Source organism: Arvicanthis niloticus, chromosome 16 (assembly GCF_011762505.2).
Source record: "Arvicanthis niloticus isolate mArvNil1 chromosome 16, mArvNil1.pat.X, whole genome shotgun sequence".
NCBI lineage: Eukaryota > Metazoa > Chordata > Mammalia > Rodentia > Muridae > Arvicanthis > Arvicanthis niloticus.
In genome coordinates this window covers 66,759,697-66,783,905 of record NC_047673.1, presented here as the reverse complement: position 1 = coordinate 66,783,905, position 24,209 = coordinate 66,759,697, and the positions used below count along the sequence as shown (strand labels likewise).

The window sequence follows — 24,209 nt, the reverse complement described above, 5'->3', positions numbered from 1 at the left end:
ATTTTCATATTTTAATCATCTCTTTGTCTCTGCCCATCTCCTCTCTCTATCTCAAACAGACACACACACACACACACACACACACACACAGAGTGTATGTAGAACCTAGGATACTAGAAAGAATCCCATAAGAGGGTAACATAATTCTTTTCTTTAGGGGACAGGAAAGATAAGAACACATGTGAGTTGGAAGATGAAGAGCAGAGAGTGGGGACAGAGAGGTGGGAGAGAAATGGAATGGAGGTGATAGTCAGCCATAACCCAGGAATTATAAAAAGCATGCAATCTAATGCCAATTTTACTATCTGAATTCTTCCCATTAGCTGTAGTTCCATCTTAAAAACAATACAATAAAGTTTTTCAAAATTACCACTCGCAACTTCATATTTGTACAGTTTCCTTTACCTTTCTTGGCTCTAACTAATTTGAGACAGTTGAGTTGATGTGGGTTTTTTTCCCAGTACAATTTCCATATTTAATTCTGCAGTTATAGTCTGGCTGTATAACTATTGCTTACTTAAAGCCATGTACTTTTGTTTGCAGTCTGAAGTTGTGTCATGTCTTTAGCAACAGTAATTTTTTTTTCAATTCTGAGACTTCCATGGGGAGGGTAATCATGGTTCTTGAAAGTTACATTCTTGTAATTCGGTGAAATTCTGTACTGCTTTCCTAATATTACAGTACTCTTTCTTACGAACTGATATTGTTAATAAGTCATTAGTTTTCTTTGACACTAGTTGTAAGTTTTGTTTTATTCTAGTGTTTTAACCATTAGAAACTCAACAACCTTATGTTGGTTCTCATTTTGTTTTTTGAGTTTTTTTTTCTGAAAACTACTAATGCAGTCTATATAAATATCCTTATGTATATTTGCTAGTCTCACATACTCCATTTATAACATGGGCAATATTTTTGAAGCAATGATTTACCCTTACCTTCTACTCAATTTTACCTGTTTTAATGTGACTATAATACAAATTTGTTGAAATTTTCTTGAATCATGAGTCTATCTTCTCATCCAAGGGATTAGCTTCCCTTCCTGGCTTTTGGACATTTATAAATTTAATAAGCCATATCTCTAATGTCTTCATCCTGTCCGAGTACTTCTCATAGTCAAGATTTATAAATAGAATCAGTGCCACATAAAATATGCTGGGGGTGGAGAAGTGATACAAAAGTAATAAAAATTATTTGTAGTTTGGTTTCTTTTTTTCCTTGATTAATAAAGGAATTAAATGAAACTAGGAGTTTTGAGGATATGGATGATAATGTCACTATATGATAATAAGGTTGAGTAAGGAAAGGTGCTATGAAGCAGAGTTTATCAGCACCAAGAAAGGCATTGCTGTTGTTAAGTTTGTGACAGCTGTAGAGTGCAAACACTACTGCATGGCTTGAAATGAGGACAGTGGTTTCACTACAACTGTATTTAGACCATAGCTGCAGAATTAACATATAAACTGGCCAGAATTTATTAAAATGATATTGATAAAACCTAAGGCCAGTTGACAGAAGAGAAGGCAAAAGAAAGTGAATAAAATTAATTAAATTAAAGAGGGAGGGATGGTAGACTTTCCTTTTTTTTTTTTTTTTAAGGTGTGAGTACATACAAATGGTTCAAGTGGTTCAATATTTTTAAATGGTATGTAAATTCCTTCTTACCCCTGTTTTATAAATACTGAATTACCACTTTCTCCAATGTATCTCTCAATTCAAACAATTACAAATAATAATCTTAACCCTCCTTCCATCTTGAATGCCATGATTTCTGAGTATTTGAGAAATCAGTCTTCAGAAACAATGGTCACCAACCTACCCCAGATATTTAACATTCCAGCTTAAGTGGTGGGGGGAAGACATGTAGGTATCTGGGTAGAGAATATTCTCACATGCAGTGTGGTTCTGCAGGGAATGGGATAAGTGAATTTGAGAACAAAGAGGCCACTGTGACTGGAGATGAGTGAGAGAAGGGAAGAGGAGGAGGAGGAATTAAAATGGGATGGAGCTTTTATTGGTTGATGTTATTTAAGTGCCGTGGGAATATATTGAGGACTTTGAAAGGATTGTTTTATAGATAGCAGTGAAAGGGGTGCAAGTATGGAAATGAAATGAGCTAAGAATTAATTGGAGTGATCTAAACTAACTGTTTAGAGTAACTGTGATGGTGATAGGGAAAGTTGTCCATGTCTGCCTTTACAGAATCAAATTTCTGTAAGGTTAGGAATCTTTTTTGAACATCTAAGTAAACATATCAAGTAGGTAATGGGATATATAAGACACAAATTCTGAAGAGATTTAAGGATTCATGAAATGTAAACACCACCAGTAAACTGAAAGAGATTAAATTGTATAGTACCCCAGAAGCCAAGTGAAGAAAGAAATTTTGGAGGTAAGAGTGTCCAGTCACGGTATCACATTTAATCACTTGAAAATATATAAATATATATATATATACACACACACCCTCTTAACTGGTGGTTACTGAGCAAGCTTTAAGACTTCTGGTTCTGCTAGATAATATACTTAGTAAAGGTTTATTATATGTTACATGGAATAACAAAAAACAAATTCAAACCTTAGAACTTGAATAGGAAGGGGTCTTACACTCTAGGCAAACAGCTAGAAAACTGATTTGAGCAAATCCAAGGAAAGGGGAAAGGAAACTTCTTTAGGAAAGAGGCATAAAGTATAAAATAATTTGGTGGAAAACACATTGGAAATAGAAGACTTTCTATGGAACTATAATTTAAAAATATAAGACCTGAAGATATAGTTCAGTGCTAGACTCTGTGCTTAACATGTGAGAGGCCCTGTATTCAGTCCACAGGTTAACAGAGTGAATAAGCACACACAAAGGCTTGATATCTAAATAGAATTAAATCTTCCAGTGCTTGAGACCTTTAAATAAAATTAGAATAGTATTTGCAATATGACCTATTGACATTTTCTTAAATACTTAGGAAAAAATTACATTTATTTGCATATGTATGTGGGTATGTGATACACAACAGGAGGCCAAAGGATAGCTTGGAGGAGTCAGTTCACTCCTTCCACTGTGTGAGTTCCAGCAATTAGCTCAGGTCATCAGGCTTGGCAGCAAGTGCCTTTACCCACTTAGCCATTTCTGGTTGATCTCCTATGTACATTATTTAAATTATCTTTGTGTTATTTACAGTGCCTAATACAATGCAGTATTCTACAAATACTTAATGTTCTGTATCACTTGGTAAATGATGTCAAATGAAAATTATATTCTGTGTATGTTCAAAACATGCGTAATTATTCTCTCCATCCAGTGTTTTTCATCTAAGTTTATTGGATCCATGAATTTGGAACCCTTGGGAATATGTGTTTGTGTCCAAATATACTTTGAGGACTTTACTGTTATTTGCTGTAGTTGCTCAAGAGAAATCCTCCTAAATTGTTCAACTAACACATTGCAAAGTGAAGGCTGCTTATTAATGTTTACTTATTCTTTTATGGATTTAAATATATTATATATTGTAAAATTTATAAAAATGTTGAGTCAAGAAGCATACACTTTGATAATTCACCAGCTATTATTTATTATCTCTTTCACATATTCTTGCCTATTCTTGGGGTTTAATTTGGCATGAATCTATCTTAGGCTTTATCACTAACTTTTTATTTAAATATTTTTATCAAGTTAGAAAAAAATTATAAAATATTTATTTAAACCCAGGACTTGGGAAAGAAATTTCACTTTGAAATTAGTATGAGTTTTAGAATTCTGCCTTTGTATTTGCATCAGATCTGATACAGTTCTTTCAAACCAAAGGAAAACAGTGATTTCTACACAGATCTATGAGAAATGTCCATTTTAATGTTTATAATTTTAAAATAAATTTAAATAAATTATAAATAAATTACATGTTGATAAAATAAAATCCTATGCCACTATATAAAATCTGAATTGGAACACTAGGAATGTAGTTTGGTGTAGATACTGCTTACCATGTGTGGGCTGTTGGGTTTGGATTTGATCAGTAGCATCAGAGGATTGGGCAGGGGGAGATTAAAAATATATTCTTAAAAATAAAATGGGAGCCATAGGAAAAGAACTACAAAAATGGTATATACTTTTGTCAGTGCCTTAGTTAGGGTTTTTTATTGTTATGATGAAACACCATGACTAAAGCATTTGGTGTACATATCACAGTCCATTGAGGAAAACCAAGTCAGGAACTTAAACAGGGCAAGAACCTGGAGGCAGGAGCTGATACAGAGGGTATGGGGGAAGGGTATGGGTGCTGCTTGCTGACTTGCTCAGCCTGCTTTCTTATAGAATCAGGACCACCAGTCCAGAGATGGCACAACCTGCAACAGGTTTGACCCTTCACCATCAATTAGAAATTAAGAAAAGCCTTGCCTACAGCCCTGTGTCTCATAGTTGTGAAAACTCCAAAGGCTACTTTTAAAGTTTAGCAAGTTAAATATCTGCTGAAGGTCTTGTCCCTAGAGATAGCATCATCTAGTACAATGGAATAGATGAACAAGAAGCTCCTTCTTAGTTTCTGTGTCTTTTATATATGTGCTGATTCTGTTTCTTCCCAAAGGCTGCATCTCTTCTTTATATTATTACATTATTATTGTTGTTATTATTTTATTATTGTTATTATTCACTTTATATCCCATTCCTCCTGGTCACCCCCTGTCACATCCTGCAATAATCCTCTCCCTCTCCCCACTCCTCTTCTCCTTTAAAAGGTTAAGGTTACCCCCCCCCCCCCCCAGGTATCTCCTCACCCTGGAACATCAAGACTCTGCAAAGCTAGGCACATCCTCTCCCACTGAGGCCAGACAAGGCAGCCCAGCTAGAACAACATATCCCAGGTATAGGCAACAGCTTTTGGGTATAACTCCCCACTCTAGTTGTTGGTACCCACAAGAAGACCAAGCTGCACATCAACTACATATGTGTGGGGAGGCCTAGGCCCAGCCCATGTATGCTCTTTGTTTGGTGGTTCAGTCTGAGAGCCCCGAGGGTCCAGGTTAGTTGACTCTGTTGGTCTTCCTGTGGAGTTTCTATTCCTTTCGGAGACTATAATCCTTCCTCCTATTCTTCCATAAGAATCTTGATGCTCCATCCACTGTTTGTCTGTGGGAGTGGGCATCCATCTGAGTCAGCTGCTGGGGAGGAGCCTCTCAGGGCAGCCATGCTAGGCTCCTGTCTACAAGCATAAGAGAGTATTATTAACAGTGTCATGGATTGGTGCTTGACCATGGGATGGGTCTCAAGTTGGGCGGGTTATTGGTTGGCCATTCCCTTAGTCTCTGTTCCATCTCCCATCCCTGTATTTCTTATAGACAGGATAAATTTTGGGTCAAAGGTTTTGTGGGTGGGTTGGTTCATCCACTAAGGTTCCTGCCTGGCCACAGAAGGAAGTCTTAGCCTGCCCCCCTCCCCCCCCCCCTCTCTCCTTGGATCTTGAAATTATTTTATTTTATTTTTTATTGGATATTTTATTTATTTACAGTACAAATGTCATCTCCTTTCCCCATTTCTTCTCCCTAGAACCCCCTATCCTATACCCACTCTTTCTTTATGGTTTTATACCATTTTGATTATATGTATATATTAAGGTCAGTTCTAGGTTGAGGGTCTAGCAATACAATGAGATGCAAATAGTTGAGGAACAAGCACTACAATAAACACAAATAGTCAAAGAAAAAGCAAGGCATTAAATACAGTTACGTGAACACTCCCATGATCACTGCTTCTAGGGCTTATCAGGATGACCAAAGTATCTGAGCCTACTTCCCTATCCTACCCCAAGGTCATTTTCATCTTTGAAGCCTACTTCCTTGTTCTAGTCTAAAATTTAGAATCCTGTCTGTAATTACTTCTTTGTTCTGGCCTAATATCTAGATTCCTGCCTGAGATTACTTCTTGGTTGTAGCCTATGATTTAGACTCCTATTTGAAATTACTTCTTTGTTCTAGCCCCAAAGGCTCTCCACCTCTCCCCCTTTTTTATTTTGTTAACAAGACTGAACCTGTCTTAGGTCATTCTGAGAAGAATGCCTTTCTTACTCATCATGGAATATGCATTATCCAAGGCAATGCACTTCTGTCTTAGGTTGATAAGGCTCTGTGATGAATCTTACCCGTCCTTGGCTTGCCAGTCTGTTAATTTAATAATTTTGTCTGGGGTCCATTTTCAGGTTTAAGCCATGTACTTTGGCTGCCAACATGTTGATGTTGTTAAAGATAAGCTTTAACAAGGTGGGCAGGAATAAAAGGATTCCCAGGACGAGATGGGCTAGCCTGATCAAGCTATATATGCCATTCCTGAGGTTTGTTCAAAATGGAAATACTGACCTCAGGCCATGGATAATTTAATCGGCGTTATCTGCAGCATCAAAGGTCAACAAAGCAGCATTCTTTAAATTCATAATCTCACTATGCAAACACACCCAGAAAGGTGTTAGGATTATGCCAAATATCCTACAAGTGTCTTTAAACTTTTTTCTAATTATAATGACAATCATTATGAATTTCAGAAGTAACACTACTCCAATAATATTTGTCATAACACTTGGGATGTCTCCTAACTCTTGAACCCTGAACCTCCTTCAGATAATTTGAATGGGTTATAGAGCACCATTCATTGTTCCAGATAAATATAAATCCTTTTGTATACTTAATACATTAGTAACATTTTTTGCTAGATGGTTAACAAAAATAGTTGTCTTAACTCCTTGTGTCAATGCTATTGCAGAAGCAGTGGTGCTAACAATGAATGGAATTAAAGCTGTTATACCAGCAATAATCAAGCCTGCTACCCTCTTGCTTCTGCTTAAAGCCTAACTCCCTTCTTCTTGCAGCACTTTCAAGCTTTTAATACTCAGGGCAGTGAGACGAAAGCTGGTTGATAGACCCCCGTAACAGACATGTCAGGTTTCAACACACTAACATAATTGGAAATTATACAGTCAATGCAACTTACAATAAATGCTGTAGAAAAGACAAAACCAATTTTAGCTTGACAATTAAAAGAGCCTTAAAACATGCACTAACCCTTGTTTGAAATCCAGATCATGTCCCAACATTATCTCTTGCTATCCTAACATCATAGCAAGCTACAGCTGGCTTCCAAATATGTTCCTGACAAAGTCCAGATCCAGTCTTCCAAAAATAGACTGTTATTTCCCATATTGGATTGATTTCTAGACCAGTACATGATTGAGTCCTAATAGCCGGGCACCTTTAAGAAGAATACAAGAGACATAGTTTCTCTTTTCAGTTCTCTATCCCACAAGGTCTAAAAACTTGAGGCAAGGCAACTTGTCCCATCTGGGATATAATCAAGCAAAGGTGGGTCAGAAACATATGTCCAGTACAGCTCCCCAGCCACCCTTGTCAGGGCACTCAGCAAGCTCACAGGTTGGCATCATTCTCTGTCTCAGCAACAGTATGTCTCACCAATCTTTTTAAAGTTCCATGGCCCTCTTCCACAATACCTTGTCCTTAAGGATTATACAAAATCTCCGTAATAAATTGTTGACAAAAAGTCTCGACTGCTCAACTATAATTGCCAGACCCATTATGTTTTTTTTAATTGGATATTTTATTTACCTTTCAATGTTATCTCCTCTCTCATTCCCCCCCCCAAACCCCTTATTCCATCCCCCCTTCTCATATTACTATGAGGGTGTGCTCCCATCATCCTCCCATTCCAGCCTCCCTGCTCTCAAATTCTCCAACACTAGGGAATCCAAACTTTCAGGCACCAAGGCTGTCCACTTCCACTGATACAATATTACTTACTTTTCTCCTTGTGATTAAATACCTAGTAGAAAGAATCTGTAGAAAGGTTTACCTTTTGGTTTTCTTCTTTGTTTTACACAAGGTATAGTCCAAGCACAGCAGGGAAGGTCTGGTAGCTGGAGGGTACCAGGGGCATAGGGTCTGACTTCTTTAAAACTAGGCAGATTAGAAAGCAGAGAGCTGGCCCATAAACAGGGCAAAACTATAACTCTCAAAAACACTAGTAGTCTTTGCCGTCTAGGCTTGATGCCTCAAAAGTTTCATGAATTCTCCAAACAATATTCAGACACATGAGGCTATTGGATGGCATTTAAGATCCAAACTACAACAAATACCTTCATTTAAATCATACCAGAGTGTGAAAGAAATTAAAGGATATGCAAACTACATAGTGGTATATAGAGATTGAAATAAAAAGGGTGATTGTGAGGTTTGACAGGAGGACAGAAATGTAGAATTGGAGAAAGTTCAATTTTTGGAAAGGAAACGCATTTGTTTTATTGGAGTTAGGGTTGACATATGAGTTCATGGAGGGTCAGTATATCATTTTCTAACAATAATTGTTCATAAAATTACTAACATTTGAGGCTAAGGAAATAGCTCACTGATTTAAGCACTTAACCAAGCAAGTGTGAAGACTGGAGTTCAGATCATAGAAACCCAACATAGACACTGGGTAGGTACGGCAGTCTGCTCAAAATTCCAACCCTGGGAGGTGAGATTATCAAAACTACCCCTATTTGTAAGATCTAGGCTTGAATTTGAGACCCTGCTTCAATAAATACTGTGGAAGAGTAATTGAAGATGTTTCCCAATACCAGCATCAGGCTACCACATGAACGTGCACTCAGGTGCACTCACATGACTCCACATACATGAGAAAGAAGGAAAATTAACATTTTTCTCAACTGAAAAATGTAAGATACACGTGCATACGTTTTACCATCTTAAACATTTAAGTCTAGTATATATACACAATACTGTACAGATAGCACCACTATTCATCCATAAAACTAAATGAACTATTAACCAGTAGTTCCTTCAGTGCTCCCATCTCCAGGTCTTAGCAACTACTTTCCTTTCTCACTCTGATTTCTGCTACTGAAAGCACCTCATATAGTTGAAAATATATAATGTTTATAGTTCTGTGAATGGCTTATTTTACTTAACATTGTCTTCAAGGTTGATCCATACTGTAGCAGGTGTCAAAATTCTCTTTTAACAATGCACAATATTACGTTGTATGTACCATATTTTATTAATTCATCTGCCCATGAACACTTGTATTATCTCCTAGGTATTGACTATTGATAGTACTAATGATTTATCTATGTTCTGCTTTTCTGCCTCAAAATTGCTGATATTCAAAATAATACTTCCAAGTGTTTTATGCTGGTGTGTCTGAGAATTATCCCCTTTGACAAAATCTCTGTATTTCATGTTCCCAGAAATTATCACACATTGTACTGTTTTTATTGAATTCTTAGGAACCTTGTGAAGTCAGGTAATGATGAACATAATTATTTTCAGGTGGAGAGCCAAAAGAATTCAGTCTAGACCATGAAAGAACACAGGTGATTCAAAGTTTAGCTAAAAGATGAGAGTTCATTTTTCTTCTAATTTACTAACTTATTTTTAAACCTCTGCTGCTACCTTTATAAATGAAAGTACAAATCTCTTTATGCTCTTCTGATTAGACTAAATTATCAGCTTATCCATATTGTCTGCTATAAATACAGAACACTTAACTGAAGCCATCCTTCATATAAAAAGCATATGGTTTCTGTTTGTGGAGCTGCTGTAACTAGAGTAACCACTAACCACCTGTTTAACAAAAGTTACTCAGTTCTACAAAGGAAAGCAAGTCACAGTTTCCATGTTTAGAAACTGGCAGAGAAGCCTTGGTAAGAACTCTTAATGCCTCAGTCATGCAAATGTGTAGCATTTTTCTGGTAGGACTGTTCACTGAGGATTTAATAAATGATTTTATGAAGGAAGTTTATTAAGTTGCTACCTTTTCTCATCAAATTCAAATTTTCTTTTGAAAATGTATAATAAAGTTAGATACAACATCAGGCTTGATACTTGGAATGCCATCTATTTTTTTGGTGAACAAATATTAAGTTGTAGATTATATTTGTTCTTGGTTCATATTTATTTTAACTGCTTTTAAAGAAGAGTTGTTGATTTATATGGCAGATAATAAAGGTAAAATTTAGGCATTTATTCCAAAATAACGAGTATAGAACAAAAGTATTCCCTCCTCTCCCTCCCCACCCCACCCCCGTCCTTCATAAAACTATTCTTACTACTGGTTTTTCATGTGAGCATAGAGTCAGTATTTTGGTAAGAATCCAAAAACAGCACAGCTGCAGATTTATTTTTTGTGAGGAACTGTACAAATGAGGGTGGAGATTTAAAGTAAAGGAAGTTTTCCCAAGAACGTTTTTCATTGTCTGTCCCAAATCAAATTAATTATAAAGCAGAGTTGAAATTTTCAGTGTCATACATGTGTTTCTGTGTGTGTGTGTGTGTTTCTCAGAGATGCTTCATCTGACTGTCCATCTTAAAGAATTTTACCCTAAACTATTACATTATTCTTTTCTCTCTGATTTATTTTTTCTCTCTTCTGCTGTCAGGAAAGCTACTTTAGTCCATTTAGCCATTTGTTTATTTTAGCTTCTGTGAGATTAGGTACTTTTTCTATCCTAATTCTCTACTTTCTTCCTAGTATCTGTAATATTTAAAACTTAAAAATGAAAATGGATTTTTACCAAATTTCTATAATGTTGGAATTGATGTATAATATCTTTGGTCATTTCCAAGGAAATACAGTATTTTTAAGACACCATATTTTTGCTTATATATGTTCATTTTTTACATAAGAAGTTCTTAGGAAAATGTCTAATACATGTTAAATGGTTAATAAATTCTATTATTATGTACAGGATCACAGAAAATTATGTGCTTGCTTTTCAAACCCCAGTGGCATTTTGTTTGATTCTTAATTCATATGTGAAATGAAGCTATAGCTATTTCTTTCATTTTCAAATACAGGGCATCAAAATCAAAGACTTTAATGTCAAGCATGTCAAGCATATTTTTTGTTAGAGCCTGACGTCGGTGCCAGAAATGAAAAAAGAATCTTTAATTTGTGTATTTAGTTATAGTTTTTCCTGTTTCTTTTAAGTGCTTGCCATGATAGGGAAAAGCATGATACAAGTTATAAAGCCTTATGGGCTAGTTCATGCAGTGGTTTATTACATGTGTTTAGTTCATGAATCTTACTGATGGTCAAAGGACAAATTTGAAAGGTGAAATTTATCACTTTATTGTTGTTTTTTAACTAAATCTCAGTCATTCTGTTTTACCAATGAAGACTCAAGACCCAAATACTAGGGTGAAAGCCTGCTAACTCACTCAGAGAGGCAAAGAGAGCACCCAGCTGACCTTCTTCCTTAGCTGACATCCCAGAAGGAATTCCCTCTCTCAGTGTCAGAACACCTCCTTCAAACCAAATATCCTGCCCTTCTACTTCCTATGTGTGTCTGTCCATCCTTCTGACTCCCTCTTACTATTTTTTCTTTTCTTTTTTATTATTTCCTACATCCCAATCTCAGCCCTTCTTTCCTCACAGTCCCATCCTCACATACCCATCTCCCTATTACCCCGTTTCCTTCTCCTCAGAGAATGTTGTACCTGTGTGTTACTTTCTCAGAGATGCTTCCTCTGACTGTCCATGGGTACCACCCTGCCCTGGTACATCAAGTTGCAGCAGGACTAAGTGCATCCTCTCCCACTGAGGCTAGACAAGGCAGCCCAGCCAGACAAAGGGGATCCAAAGGCAGACAACAGAGTCAAAGACAGCCCCTGCTCCAGTTGTTAGGGGACCCTCATGAAGACCAAGCTACACATCTACAAATATGTAAGGGGCCTAGGTCTAGCCTAATGTATGCTATTTGGTTGATGGTTTAGTCTCTGTGAACCCCCACAGGCCCAGATTAATTGACTCTGTGGGTCTTCTTATGGTATCCTTGACCACTCCAGCTCCCTCAATCCTTACCCCAACTCTTCCACAAGTCTCCCAGGGAAGCTGTAAGTCTCTGCATCTGTTTTCATCAAGTTCTGGATGAAGCCTCACAGAAGACATGTACATATTCAATTCCTGTCAACTGGTTGCTTGCTCCGCCTCTTGACCTATAGTTGATTTTATTTAATCCTGTTTACAATTTTCAAGCAGAAAGCTCTTGGATTAAAGGTGTGTGCTAAGGCTGAGCCACACCTCAACTAAAAACAGCTTTCTCCAGTAAATAACAAAATCTCAGGGTTCACAGTGTGATCAAATATCCTGCAACACTTTATTCCTCTTTGTTTCAAGTTTTACTATTTTATTAGGAGAAACATATACTCTGAAACAGCTAGGCAATGAGTCAGATCTTTAGAGGCCATTGTCTCTCACGTTTCCTGATAACTTGAAAAAAAAGTTGTCAAATGATAACATTTTATCATCAGATAAGGTTAGAGAAAAGCCCTCTCTGCTCTGAAGAATGATGGTCCTATTGTGAGGACAGCTATTTATTTGTCTGCAATAGCAGAGATTGTAGGGTAAGATGAGCCTTATTCTGTGTAAAGCCATCTGGTGATGAATCAGCCAGCTGATTTGCAGAGCATAAGGATGGACTATCCTTAACATGTGGCCTAGTTCAAGTAATTCCATGCATTAATTATACACTAGGTATGTAATATAAGGAAGCCAGTTTTTTGGCATGGATTGTACAATGCACTATTTCCTAGTTCTGTAGCAATGCTGTTGTGTGTCTCAAAACTCCATTATAATTTATATCATTCAGATCTCTCTTGACATCAGTTCTCAATTGAGTTACATGTAACTACAAGCAGCAGTTTGAAAATTTATGTTTTAAATAACAATACAGTAGTGGATTTCCCTCTGGCATTTTCATACATGCTTCTTTTTCTTTGATTATTCTTTAGTTCCCTCCCCCACCCCCTGTTCTTTCTCTTTCTCTACCCCTTAGTCCCATTCCACAGTAACTTCTTTTCCTGTTCCCCCGAAGAATTCTCTTTACTTCGTAGTCCTCTCTGAGTCACAAACACACTCACAAAATTAAAATTCAGAATCCACATATGACAGAAAAGATGGGATTTTTCTTGCTGAGTCTGGATTACTTTCTCTTTAATATACTAATTTTCAGCTATATTCATTTTCTTGGGAATGATATGGTTTCATTTTTTATGCTTGAATAAAATTGCATTATATATATGTACCACATTTTCTTTGATTTATCAGTTTGGATGTAAAAATGAACTCTTCTGACAGGAAAGTCCAATTTTAAAACTAGTCTAGGAAGGTGGGGGTGTGACTGTGGTTCTCAGTAGATTTACCTACTGAAATTTAAATGGCATTTAAATGATGGAATGTTAAACTGTTGTCATCTAACTGCTGAAAGGCCCAGCCCTGTGTGACAAGATGATAACCTGTGAGAGATTGCTAAAGAGGTGCAGAACTAGGAAATAAGGGCCAGCTTTACTTAGTAACACATTAGGTGACCTTAGAGTTCCAGGTTACCTGCAAGCCAAGAAGTCTAGTGGAGTTGTCTTCATTCATAAATACCCTCTGCGGTATATTAGATTTGATCTTTTACAGAGAGAGGGGTAGCAAAGTGGGCAGTGGTAGGAAGAAGGGACGAAGGTTGTCAAACATTTACAATGGGTAAAAGATTGTTCTAGGCTAGAACCTAGAGATGAAGAAACATTATGGCCTTCCTCTGGCAAGTGTGAGATCATCTTATGTCCTCATTCCAGTCTGGAATAAGAACAGCGTCCTGTTTCCATCTAACTTCCCAGCATTCTCTACAGGATTTAGTTCCCTGAGGCAAGATTCTTTTGTTTGTTTGCCCTAGCAACCCTGGATTTGGTAGGCAGCTCAATAGGTGTGTGTATATATATTTAAGTGTATTATTTATTTTAGTACATGTATACTTGGTGTAAGCATTTAAATGGGTTGAACTTGTCTGTCTCCTCATCACTGACTCTTTTTCTAATGTTTTGGAATCCATTGTGTACTATCTATAGTTACATATCCAATAGCAGAGTGTCTTGCTTCTACTGAACTATAATATAAGTTGATCATTGATCACCAGCCTCTCCTCATCCCCCCTCTCCTAGCCATTCCCAGATACTACCATTCTATGACAGCAACAGTTTTGAATTGTGTAAACCAGTGAGGATTTATGTTATTTCCTTTTTCTGTGCCTAGCTTATTTCATTTAACCTGAGAGTCTCCATTTCCATCAGTGCAGTGTCGAATGGCAGAATTCTGTGCTTTATTATGGTTGAACCATATTGCCTTCATGAGTAGATGGACACTTTGCTTGGTTTCTTGGCTGTTGAGGTTAGTGCTTCAGTACACTTGGGAATGCAATGTTTCCCTCATATATCTACCTCCTTTGCATATAGGACGAATAGGGCTGCAACATCATACAGTGACTCTATTTTTTTAATTTTTAGGAACCTCCAGAATGCATTTTATAATACCTGTGTCAATTTACATTCCCATTTGAGTTCCTATCAGCACTTGTTATCTTTTAGGGTATTTGGACAGCACCTACTTACTGGATTAAGGTTCATTGTGGTTTTGTCTTCCATTTCCCTGGTGTTTACTGCTGCCCACTTACATGTCTTCTTTTAAGAAATACCTGTTTGAGTCTGTTGCCCATTTTTAAATTGCTTGGGATACTACATAGATGACCTACTTGTAGTCCCACCACTCAGAAGGTGCATGCCTAAGTTCCCTAGTTCAATCTGGTTAGCTAGACTACCTGGATCAGGAAGATACCCATTGCCAAACTCTGGTCTTTTCATGTTCTCTTGCCACAAACACAAATATACCACAAATACACACATGAAAAAAGAGTACCCGAGGGAATGATGAGAAAGCTGTCTTAGAGATACCTGGAGAAAAACAGAGAATGTAGCTTTGTATTACATTGCATTTCCCAGAAGAAAAGATACTGAGTGGACTCAAGATTATTACTTTAGGGCGGTGGTGGTGCACGCCTTTAATCCCAGCACTTGGGAGGCAGAGGCAGGCAGATTTCTGAGTTCAAGGCCAGCCTGGTCTACAGACTGAGTTCCAGGACAGCCAGGGCTACACAGAGAAACCCTGTCTCGGAAAAAAAAAAAAAAAAAAAAAAAAAAAATTATTACTTTAGCCCCAAAAGGAATGTAATACCCTACATGTTAAATTTAAGAAATGTGCATTTTCTAATTTTAAACTTAATGAAAAGCCAAATAAGATTTGTAAAAAGCTATTTTAACTATATTATTTTATGTAGTTATAATTATATAAGTACATTTATATATAAAAATTATATATTACATAATCACAGTGTTATGTGTTGTGCTTTATAAAGACTGTCTTACAGCAAGTAAAAATTAAAGGATGCAGCAAGCCAGTGGTGGCGCAGTGACTAAGGTAGCCACCTGCAGAGGGGGAGCCCGTGCCCTTTGCTCTCTCTCTCCCAGTCCGAATCCTGCTTTCCCTGTGTGACTCTGCCCGAGTTTCATGGGAAAAAAAAAAATTAAAGGATGCTTTATAGCATATGAATGATATTTGTTTAAACTGATTTTTATACATTAAGAAATTATTCTTTTTGTCCATGTATGGTTCTTGTGTTTAGATTGCTTTGTTCAAGATGAATTGATTTACTTTGATTATATCATATAGTAGTTTCATTTTTGCTCCCTTGAAAAAATATGCAACTTTTGACCTCCTTACTATACAATGTTTTAAAATCATTCTTTTGTGTAAATGGAGTGTGTAAATTATGTAATATATTTACAGAAAGATTCCTTTAATTCTGGTTCTCTGTTGACTTGACCATGGAGACTGCATAGGGAAGGAAGTGCTGCAGCACCAATGTGACAGAAAGTATATGAAGACTAAGATCGTCTGTATTAAATAGTTGGACGACTGGAGAGTTAATAAACTACATAAAGCAGCCAAACTGATTAAATAAGCTGAGAAAGTAAAAAGACTTGATTGTTTTAACTTCACACAAAATTATTTCCTTATTTTGGTAAAAGTTGTATATGTCAGGTATGTGTAGGTGACTGGGTTTTTTTGTCAGCTTGACACAAATTAAGGTCACTTAGTAAGAGAGAACCTCATTTGAGAAAATGCCTCAAACTGGACTGTAGATAAGGTTGTGAGGCATTTTCTTGATTGGTAACAGATGTAGGAAGGCCTATCCCACTGTAGACAGGTCCACCCCTGGGAAAGTGGTCCTGGATTGTATAAGAAAGCAAACTGAACAAGCCAGGATAGTATATTCCTCAATGGCCTTTGCTTCAGTTCCTGCTCCACTGTCTTTCTCTGAGTTCCTGCCTTGGCTTTCTCCAATGATACCCTGTAGCCTATAAGCTAAATAAACCCTTCCCTACCCAAATTGCTTTTCATTATGGTATTTTATCACAGAACATAAATCAAACTAAGACAGTCACATTTAACATAGAACATACAGGATTCTTACCAGAACATAGGATAGTGTTGCCTTTAGTGTATACATCTATTTTATTGTAGAATGTATCTTTCCATTATAGTAAAGTTTACTTCCTAGTCAAGGGCAGCACAGTATATACATCTTAGGAAACGCTGAAAATATTCTTTGGATTCCCAAGACAAAACTTGAGTAGATGGTATCATGACACTAAGTATAGGAGAGGAAACTAAGGAACATGACACTTATACTGTGCCTGTGATCGTGCAGAGTAAAAGTAGTAGAATAGGATTCAGACTCACCCCTTAATCTTACTGACTCAAAAGTCAGAAATTGTTACTGACAATGTCATATCCCATAGGACAGTAATTGTTAAAAGCTCAGTCTACAGGCCCTTGTGTGTCCCTGAAGGCAATCTTTTCAAGGGTAGGGTTCATGGGACCAGATGTTTAATGAAGTCAAAGGACTTTCTGCTGCTTGTTGCATTTCTTTAGCACACCTGATACAAAAACAACTGTGGTAAACTTAAGCTCAGTAGCACAGATCAAGGCAGTGGACCAAACTGTATGTTGTACATCTGTAATTTTAAAAACAATTTTAAAAATCCACTAGCTTTACCTAAGACTGTCTCACAAAATGGTAACAGTGGATGACTGTGTTAAGTGTAGACCCTGAAGTCATACTTTTGTAGTGTTCTGCAGGACTAGAGGAAAGTACTTACAGAGCACTTAACCTCTGTGCCAGACTACTATGGCTGTCTCCAAGAAAATGAGTTGGGTCACTGTGTGACTTGTAAGCCTAATTAGGCCCAAGCTTTCATAAAACGTCAGTTGCGCTTCAGTTATTAGTAGATTGGTAAGCAGAACTAAATATTTGTCAAATGAACCTCAAGAAAAAGTGACAGGACTTTATCTTCAGTCATATAAAATTTTAGGTGTCAAGGATATTACTTGAGATAATGAGTTCTGTCTGTGAGCCATAGTAGTGCCCTAATATTTAAAGACTTTTCTGTTGACATGGGTAGTGATATTTAATAGATGGGTTTTAAAGTAGTATAAATGAAATGTTCAAGTATTTGTAATATCTACATAGTCCTGAAAACTGTTTTTCAAAAGACCAATTTAAAATGTTACAAGAGCTCATCCAAGTAGATGAATTTGTGCATAACTATGTGTGAAAGGCTCATTGGTACCGAGTTTCCAAATTCTAGATAATCAAAAAACTTTGCCTGTGTATAGTTATTTGTTAGTATCTTTAAAATCTCCCTACAGGACATTATCCCTGAATCAGAGGACACTTGCCGGATTAACATTCCTCAAGCCTCAGGGTGGGGAAGGCCCAAAGCAAGAAGACATTCCTGACCACAGAGAAAGATGCAAGTCATCTGGGTGGTACCAAGAAATAGCTAACTTTCCACTGTTCTTGGTTATCCCCCCCCCCCTTTTGAGGTTTTCCCAGTGTTACAGCCTGCTTATGTTCAAAATTTGTAAAATAACCAATCATGTGCAACCTCGCGAAAATGCAACCAATCATGTGTAACTGCGCGAAAATTCCTTCCTTTCCCCACCCCATGCTATTTAAAAAAACCCCTCAGTTTGCTGGCCTTTTGTCAAAATGCTGTTCCTGCGTGGAGCAGTTTTGACCTTGGCTAGCCAACTCTCCCCAATAATCCTCTGCTGATTGCAAATAAATAAATAAATAAATAAATAAATAAATAAATAAATAAAATCTCCCTACAAATATTGTAAAAGACTTAAAAGCCCTTTTTCTATCACTCAAAAATGAGGTTTTCTTTACATATTTCTACTTTAAAATTATGGTGGGAGAGTAATATAAGAAGGTAGAATTTCTTTCTATTAATCCAGATGTTTAAAAGATAACCCATCATTTTTAAGTAGTGCTATTTTTTTCCATTGGAGAAGGGGTAAAATATGAATATTTTAAACAAATATTAGTAATTTTGAGTGAAATTTCTTTATTATTATTTTAAATGAAACAAGTAACAGTTTTTCAGGTATATTATAACCCTTGTAAACAAATACTTCTAGGGGTTCCTCCCCCTTTTTTAAGTATTAGAGACTACTAAAAAACAAAAGTTTAAGAATTACTACTCTAAGAAAAATGTATTGAGAAAGTAAAGTAGCAACTCACACCTGTAATCCCAGCACTAAGGAGGCAGTGGCAAGAGGATTGGTCCAATTTGAGGCTATCCCAGTCTATTTAGCAAGTTGCAGGAAAGGAGTGGAGGGGAGGAGGAAGGAATTGATTTTTTTTATATTCAAATTGTATTCAGTATCTCTACATTTGATAGACACCAAAGCGGTGCCTTTGGTTTGCACATTTACTCTAGTTAGAGATTAGATATACTTTATAAATTTTAGTCTTTCTTATACTGTTTTTCAGCAAGACATGTATTTATACAGTACAAGTTTTTAAGTTACTACACTACTGTGTATATTTATTTTGAAGTTACAGATAGAGTCTAGAAGCCTTTTAGAATTGTAATAAAAATTACTAATGATTGACTACTGCCTTAGTCAGGGTTTCTATTCCTGCACAAACATGACCAAGAAGCAAGTTGGGGAGGAAAGGGTTTATTCAGCTTACACTTCCACATTGCTGTTTATCACCAAAGAAGTCAGGACTGGAACTCACACAGGGTAGGAACCTGGAGGCTGGGATTGATACAAAGGCCATGAAGGGATGTTACTTAGTGCCTTGCTTCCTCTGCCTTGCTCAGCTTGCTTTCTTATAGAACCTAAGACTGCCAGCCCAGGGATGGCACCACCCACAGTGTGCTGGGCCCTCCCCCATGGATCACTAATTGAGAAAATGCCTTGCAGCTGGATCTCATGAAGGCATTTCCTCAACTGAGGCTCCTTTCTCTGTGATAACTCCAGCTTGTGTTAAGTTGACACACAAAACCAGCCAGTACAACCACCTTCTTCAATCTTTCCTTTTTAACTGGACTCTGAGTAGAGTCTTCTGGATTATGACACTGATGAGAATGTGGTATATTGAATGAAAATGTTGAGGGCAGTTCTGTTTGAGACCTGCTTGCAGGGCTGGTGACAGATAGTGAAGAGTTTCTAATGTGTTCTTGTTCACATCTGCAGGATAATGTAGCTTTGCTAAGGATTCAGAAGCTAAGCAGAAATGAGCTTAACATCCTGGTTTTTGGTGAGCAGTGGAGGCACTCGCCACAGGCTGCCACGAGAAATGATTTTCGTTGGAAGAGACGACTGTGAGCTCATGCTTCAGGTGATGTATTGGCCTTCTCTATATGCAAGTACTAAGCTGGGCATCAAAATATGTTTTCTCCTTACAGAACCAGAGCATTCAGTTGAAGGTCAGATAGACTAATTTGCTCACCTGACTCTCATGTCAGTATCATCTACAATAAGTTCAGTGTTTTGAGGATTATTTTTTGGAAAATGAAAACTTAGAATAGAGAAGTGTTTGTGTGCATGTGTGTGTGTGTGTGTGTGTGTGTGTGTGTAAGAGAAAGATAGAGAAAGAGAGAGAGAAGGGGAAAGGTACAGGTACATATAGGTGCACACATATGTCCCTTTTTATTAACAGTTTTTAACCATATGATAGGTAAAAGATTAGAAAATAATTTATTGGATATCTGTGTATCAATTTCACAATTTTTAAACAATATGTAGTTTGATACACTCAACAAAATAAATTAATTTAAATTCTCTCAGAATTATAATATGGATATAATACAAAGAGTATTTTAAATATTTAACTACTTTCCTCATTCAGAAATAATGCCAAACTCATGCTATATCATAACACAGTTTAAATTTCATTTAATCTACTTTTTTGATCTATCCCTGTATGAGCTGTCTATCAATATTGTATGTATTGGTAAAATTCTTTTTTGTTATTTTAGTATTTTCTTTTAGTTTAATTGTAAACTAATTTAAAATTTAGCTTAATTTCTTTCTCTTAGTCCCGCAGTGTAGATAAGCAACATGCAGTAATCAATTATGATGCATCTATGGATGAACATTTGGTGAAAGACTTAGGCAGCCTAAATGGGGTAAGTTACTCTTTCTTTGAATATTTGACTAATGTTAATAAAGTTTCAGTACTTGTTTGTATGTTTTCCTTTTTCTTTAGTTTGTGTTCCCTTGTAAATACTTGCAAGGTGCACAGTACATTCAAGTCTCACAGAAGCAGCTAAGGAGTGATAGAGGAGATAAGAAAGGTGTTTAATGATGTGACATGTGAGAAAGATTCTCTTAAGATGAGACTGAAGCTTAGCCTCAGCACGTGCCTGCAATCAGTGTGTGGGAGAGCACAAAAAGGAAGGCCCTGGCAGAAAGAATGTGGGAACTACCTTTGGGCACAAGAGATGTGTTCTCCATTTAGAAAGGAAGAATGAAAAGGTAGATTGGACCAGGCGGTGTTGGCACGCGCCTTTAATCCCAGCACTTGGGAGGCAGAAGCAGGCGGATTTCTGAGTTCAAGGCCAGCCTGGTCTACAGAGTGAGTTCCAGACAGCCAGGGCTACACAGAGAAACCCTGTCTCGAAAAACCAAAAAAAAAAAAAAAGAAAGAAAAGGTAGATTGGGTGCCAAATACTGGAGGACCTCCTATATTCTTGGGCTGGGGAAAAACTGAGATCTAACCATTTACTTTAGCATACACACTCCTTTTTCTGAACACTAGGATTCAGTCTTGCTGCTTTTTTTTTTTTTTTTTTTTTTTTTTTTTTTTTTTTTTTTGTCTTTTTAGGTATTTTTTTTGTAACTGGTAGATTTTTTTCTTATTTCTATCTGATGTTTCTACATCTTGCAGAATGAAAATAATGACAGGATATGAGAGAATATTGATGTACTGAATTATTTCAACTTTATTTTCCTATGGCACTTGAGTGCTGGGAATGGAACCTGCCTCTTCTAGAAGAGCCTCCAGGGCTCTTCACCATTGAACTGTCTACTTCAGTATACTTTTAATACTATTGTAAGGCCAGAATTTTCAACATCAAAATAAAAAGTAATGTCAGAACTAGGGGGGAAACAGTGAAGTGCTATTTGAGAGCTCAGTTTTAATTGTAACAAGTGGTATAACCTTGGAAAAACTAATTTCTGTGTTCCTCAGTTTTGAAAATAGAAGTAAAATTATTCCTTACAGTTTGTTGTAAATATGAAAATAAGTAAATCATTTTAAACATTTAAACCAATATGCAGTAAACATTCAAAAGGGGTTTATTTATTGTTATTATGATTTAGTTATTTTAAGAAGATAGCTAAGACAATTTTACTATCCAGGAACCTATATGTACTTTTCAACAAATCCATTGTTGAACATACGTTGTTTTTTAACTGTTTGTTTTTAAATTATGTATATGTGTGTGTGGACATGTGAATGTGAGTGAGGGTACTCATGGGGGCCTGAAGAAAGCTTTGCATCGTCTGGAGCTGAACTTGCAGGTGGCTTAAGTTGCTGGGCCCTACCTAACTAGTCCTCTACAAGAGCAGCAAGCCTCTTACAAGACCACTGAGCCATCTCTCTTGCCCTCATTATTTTATGTTTAAGAAAAGTAACCCTCTGTCTTAGATTATTCAAGCCACTGTACCCTCTAAACTGAACCTCAAATATCACTTGCATTCTTGTTCCTTTTAGCCCATCACAAAATATATTTCAAAGGACCTGAATATATGTTGTTACCACCAGAAATGTTATTAACATAAAGCAGAAAGAATTGAAACAAATTTTCTTGCTGCACTTTGGGGACCCACGTTTCTGTGAGCTTGTTAAAGCTTCTCTGTGAGATTCTTATTTACCTTCAGTCCTCCTGCCTCCTCCCTCCACTGAGCACTGAGCCCCTGTACCCTACCATGTCTGTCCCATTGCACTCCTGCTTTTGTTACTGTGCTACTGCATGGCAGCCTACATTCTAACCTAGGCCTTTTGTTCTCTTTGTTCAGACTAGAGTTCCTTGAGTACATGAGTCCAATACCCAGCAGACATAAAACATTGGGGGTGATTACCTGCACAGTTGGAATTCCAGGGCTGGGGAATGGAGACAGGCGATTCCCAGTACTTGCTAGCTAGAAAACCTAGTCACACTGGCAAGCCCCACATCCCAGTGAGACACTTCACCTCAAAAAACAAGATAGATGGACTGTGACGAACAGGAGCACTAATTTGGATGTGCAGTTGTGTGCAAGTGATAATTTTGTCTATGATTATGTCATTATTATTATCATGATTATGTCATTATTGTCATGTCATTATTGTCATATTCTACAGTGCTCTTGTCAATTCACTGTATGATTGAGTTTTGTTTTTTTTGTTTTGTTTGTTTTTTCCTGTTTGCATCTATGGACGTTTAAACTGAATATTTCAGCTGTTCTCTAATAGCATAACCAAAGAAAAGAAGAAAAAAAAAACTACAAAGATATTATCTCCAGATGTCTTTTTGGAAAGCTGATGCAATATGTCAGGCATTGCAGTAAGAAACTTAAAGAGGACAGAATGATGGTTTATAATACTCTGTTGCTTTATTCTGTGTGGTCCTTTCACTACCATTAGCAACCATTGAATACTTGAGATTTGACTAGTCTAAATTCCAAAGGCTTAGCACACACACACACACACACACACACAAATACCTTACTAATTTTTACTTTTTGAGATAGTATTTTTTTAGTACACTGGATTAAATTTAAAATGCATTATCAAAACTAATTCCAATTCTTGTTACAAACCTACAAAAATTACAAGTAGTATATGTTGTTTGATTAGAAAATTGTGATATATTTCTCTTGCATAGTGCTGTTCTAAGTAATTCTGCTATAAAATTCTGATAAAAGGTTTAGTATGAAATAAGTATCATGTTGTAAGATGCTTGGCACATGTTAGAGTGCAGTTCACAATAAGTACTTTTGACTAGTAGATTGGGGAATTTGACTGGAATGCGAGAATTAATACTTTATATGCAGAATAACCTTTTTTATTTTTCCTTGTAGACTTTTGTGAATGATGTAAGGATACCAGAGCAGACTTACATCACTTTGAAACTTGAAGATAAGCTGAGATTTGGATATGATATCCTTATATAACTTGGTGCATTTATTAAAATCATTAAAAATATTTACTATAATTTAATACCTTATAAGAATTAATAATACTGAAAATTTATGCTTACTGTTTGTCTTCAGTTACTATGTTCCTAAGGATGATCATGGAAAGCTTGGTAATAATCAGCTGTTGCCCATCTCTCTCTCTCTCTCTCTGTGGTACTACTTTACATAATTTGGGTGTTAAAGAATGGAGCTTGGAGGAGTACTGTGAATATGAATGTCTTAAGCACTGTATACCTAGGTGATTTTTGCCAGGTGAATTACAAGGGCCCAAGTCAGTCTCTTAGGAAGATACAGACATTAACCTGCCTTCGCTCCCATTCTATACTGCTGGCTTAATTCAGAATGTAACATATTCTATGTTTTCTGACACCAATATTACATGACTAACACATTGTTATTTCATGTTTGTTCAAATTTTTATTTAAAACTTAGAGTCTCATAACTGGACTGTTATATGATTTATATGATAAGGAACCTAGTTAAATGAAGTAATAAGACTTAGCAATAATTAAAATGTTTTTATTTGTATTTAATTAAAATAAAATATTTCTTATGTTGAACATTTCTCTTGAGATTTAGTTTTTAAACATTTACTGAAACTCAGATAATTTTAAATGCTAAACATTAACAATCTGATAGATCATTTTAACAAAGAAAATAGGCTCAGATAATAATACTCAAATGTAGTATCATATATAACAAAAGCTGGACTTTTTAAAGTTTAAAATTTAAACTTGAATAGTTTTACACCACATATTTTACACTTATACTTTAAAAACTGAAAAATAAATAT

At 36.4% G+C, this 24,209-nt stretch overlaps 1 protein-coding gene across 11 annotated transcripts in view; it reads left to right on the top strand.

Annotated features, from left to right (window-relative positions):
• The window catches only part of Cep170 (centrosomal protein 170), an 83,572-nt gene that overhangs the window by 4,942 nt on the left and 54,421 nt on the right, over positions 1-24,209 (top strand). For 7 of the 11 annotated variants that reach the window (XM_076914562.1, XM_076914559.1, XM_076914558.1 and 4 more), the window contains exons 2-4: positions 19,427-19,571; positions 20,272-20,361; positions 23,300-23,381. In XM_076914562.1, the coding sequence (XP_076770677.1) occupies positions 19,467-19,571; positions 20,272-20,361; positions 23,300-23,381 (277 nt within the window). In that variant the 5' untranslated portion in view covers positions 19,427-19,466. The remainder of the gene's footprint in view (positions 1-19,426; positions 19,572-20,271; positions 20,362-23,299; positions 23,382-24,209) is intronic. The other 4 variants (XM_076914561.1, XM_076914560.1, XM_076914557.1 and 1 more) reach the window with 1 other exon arrangement.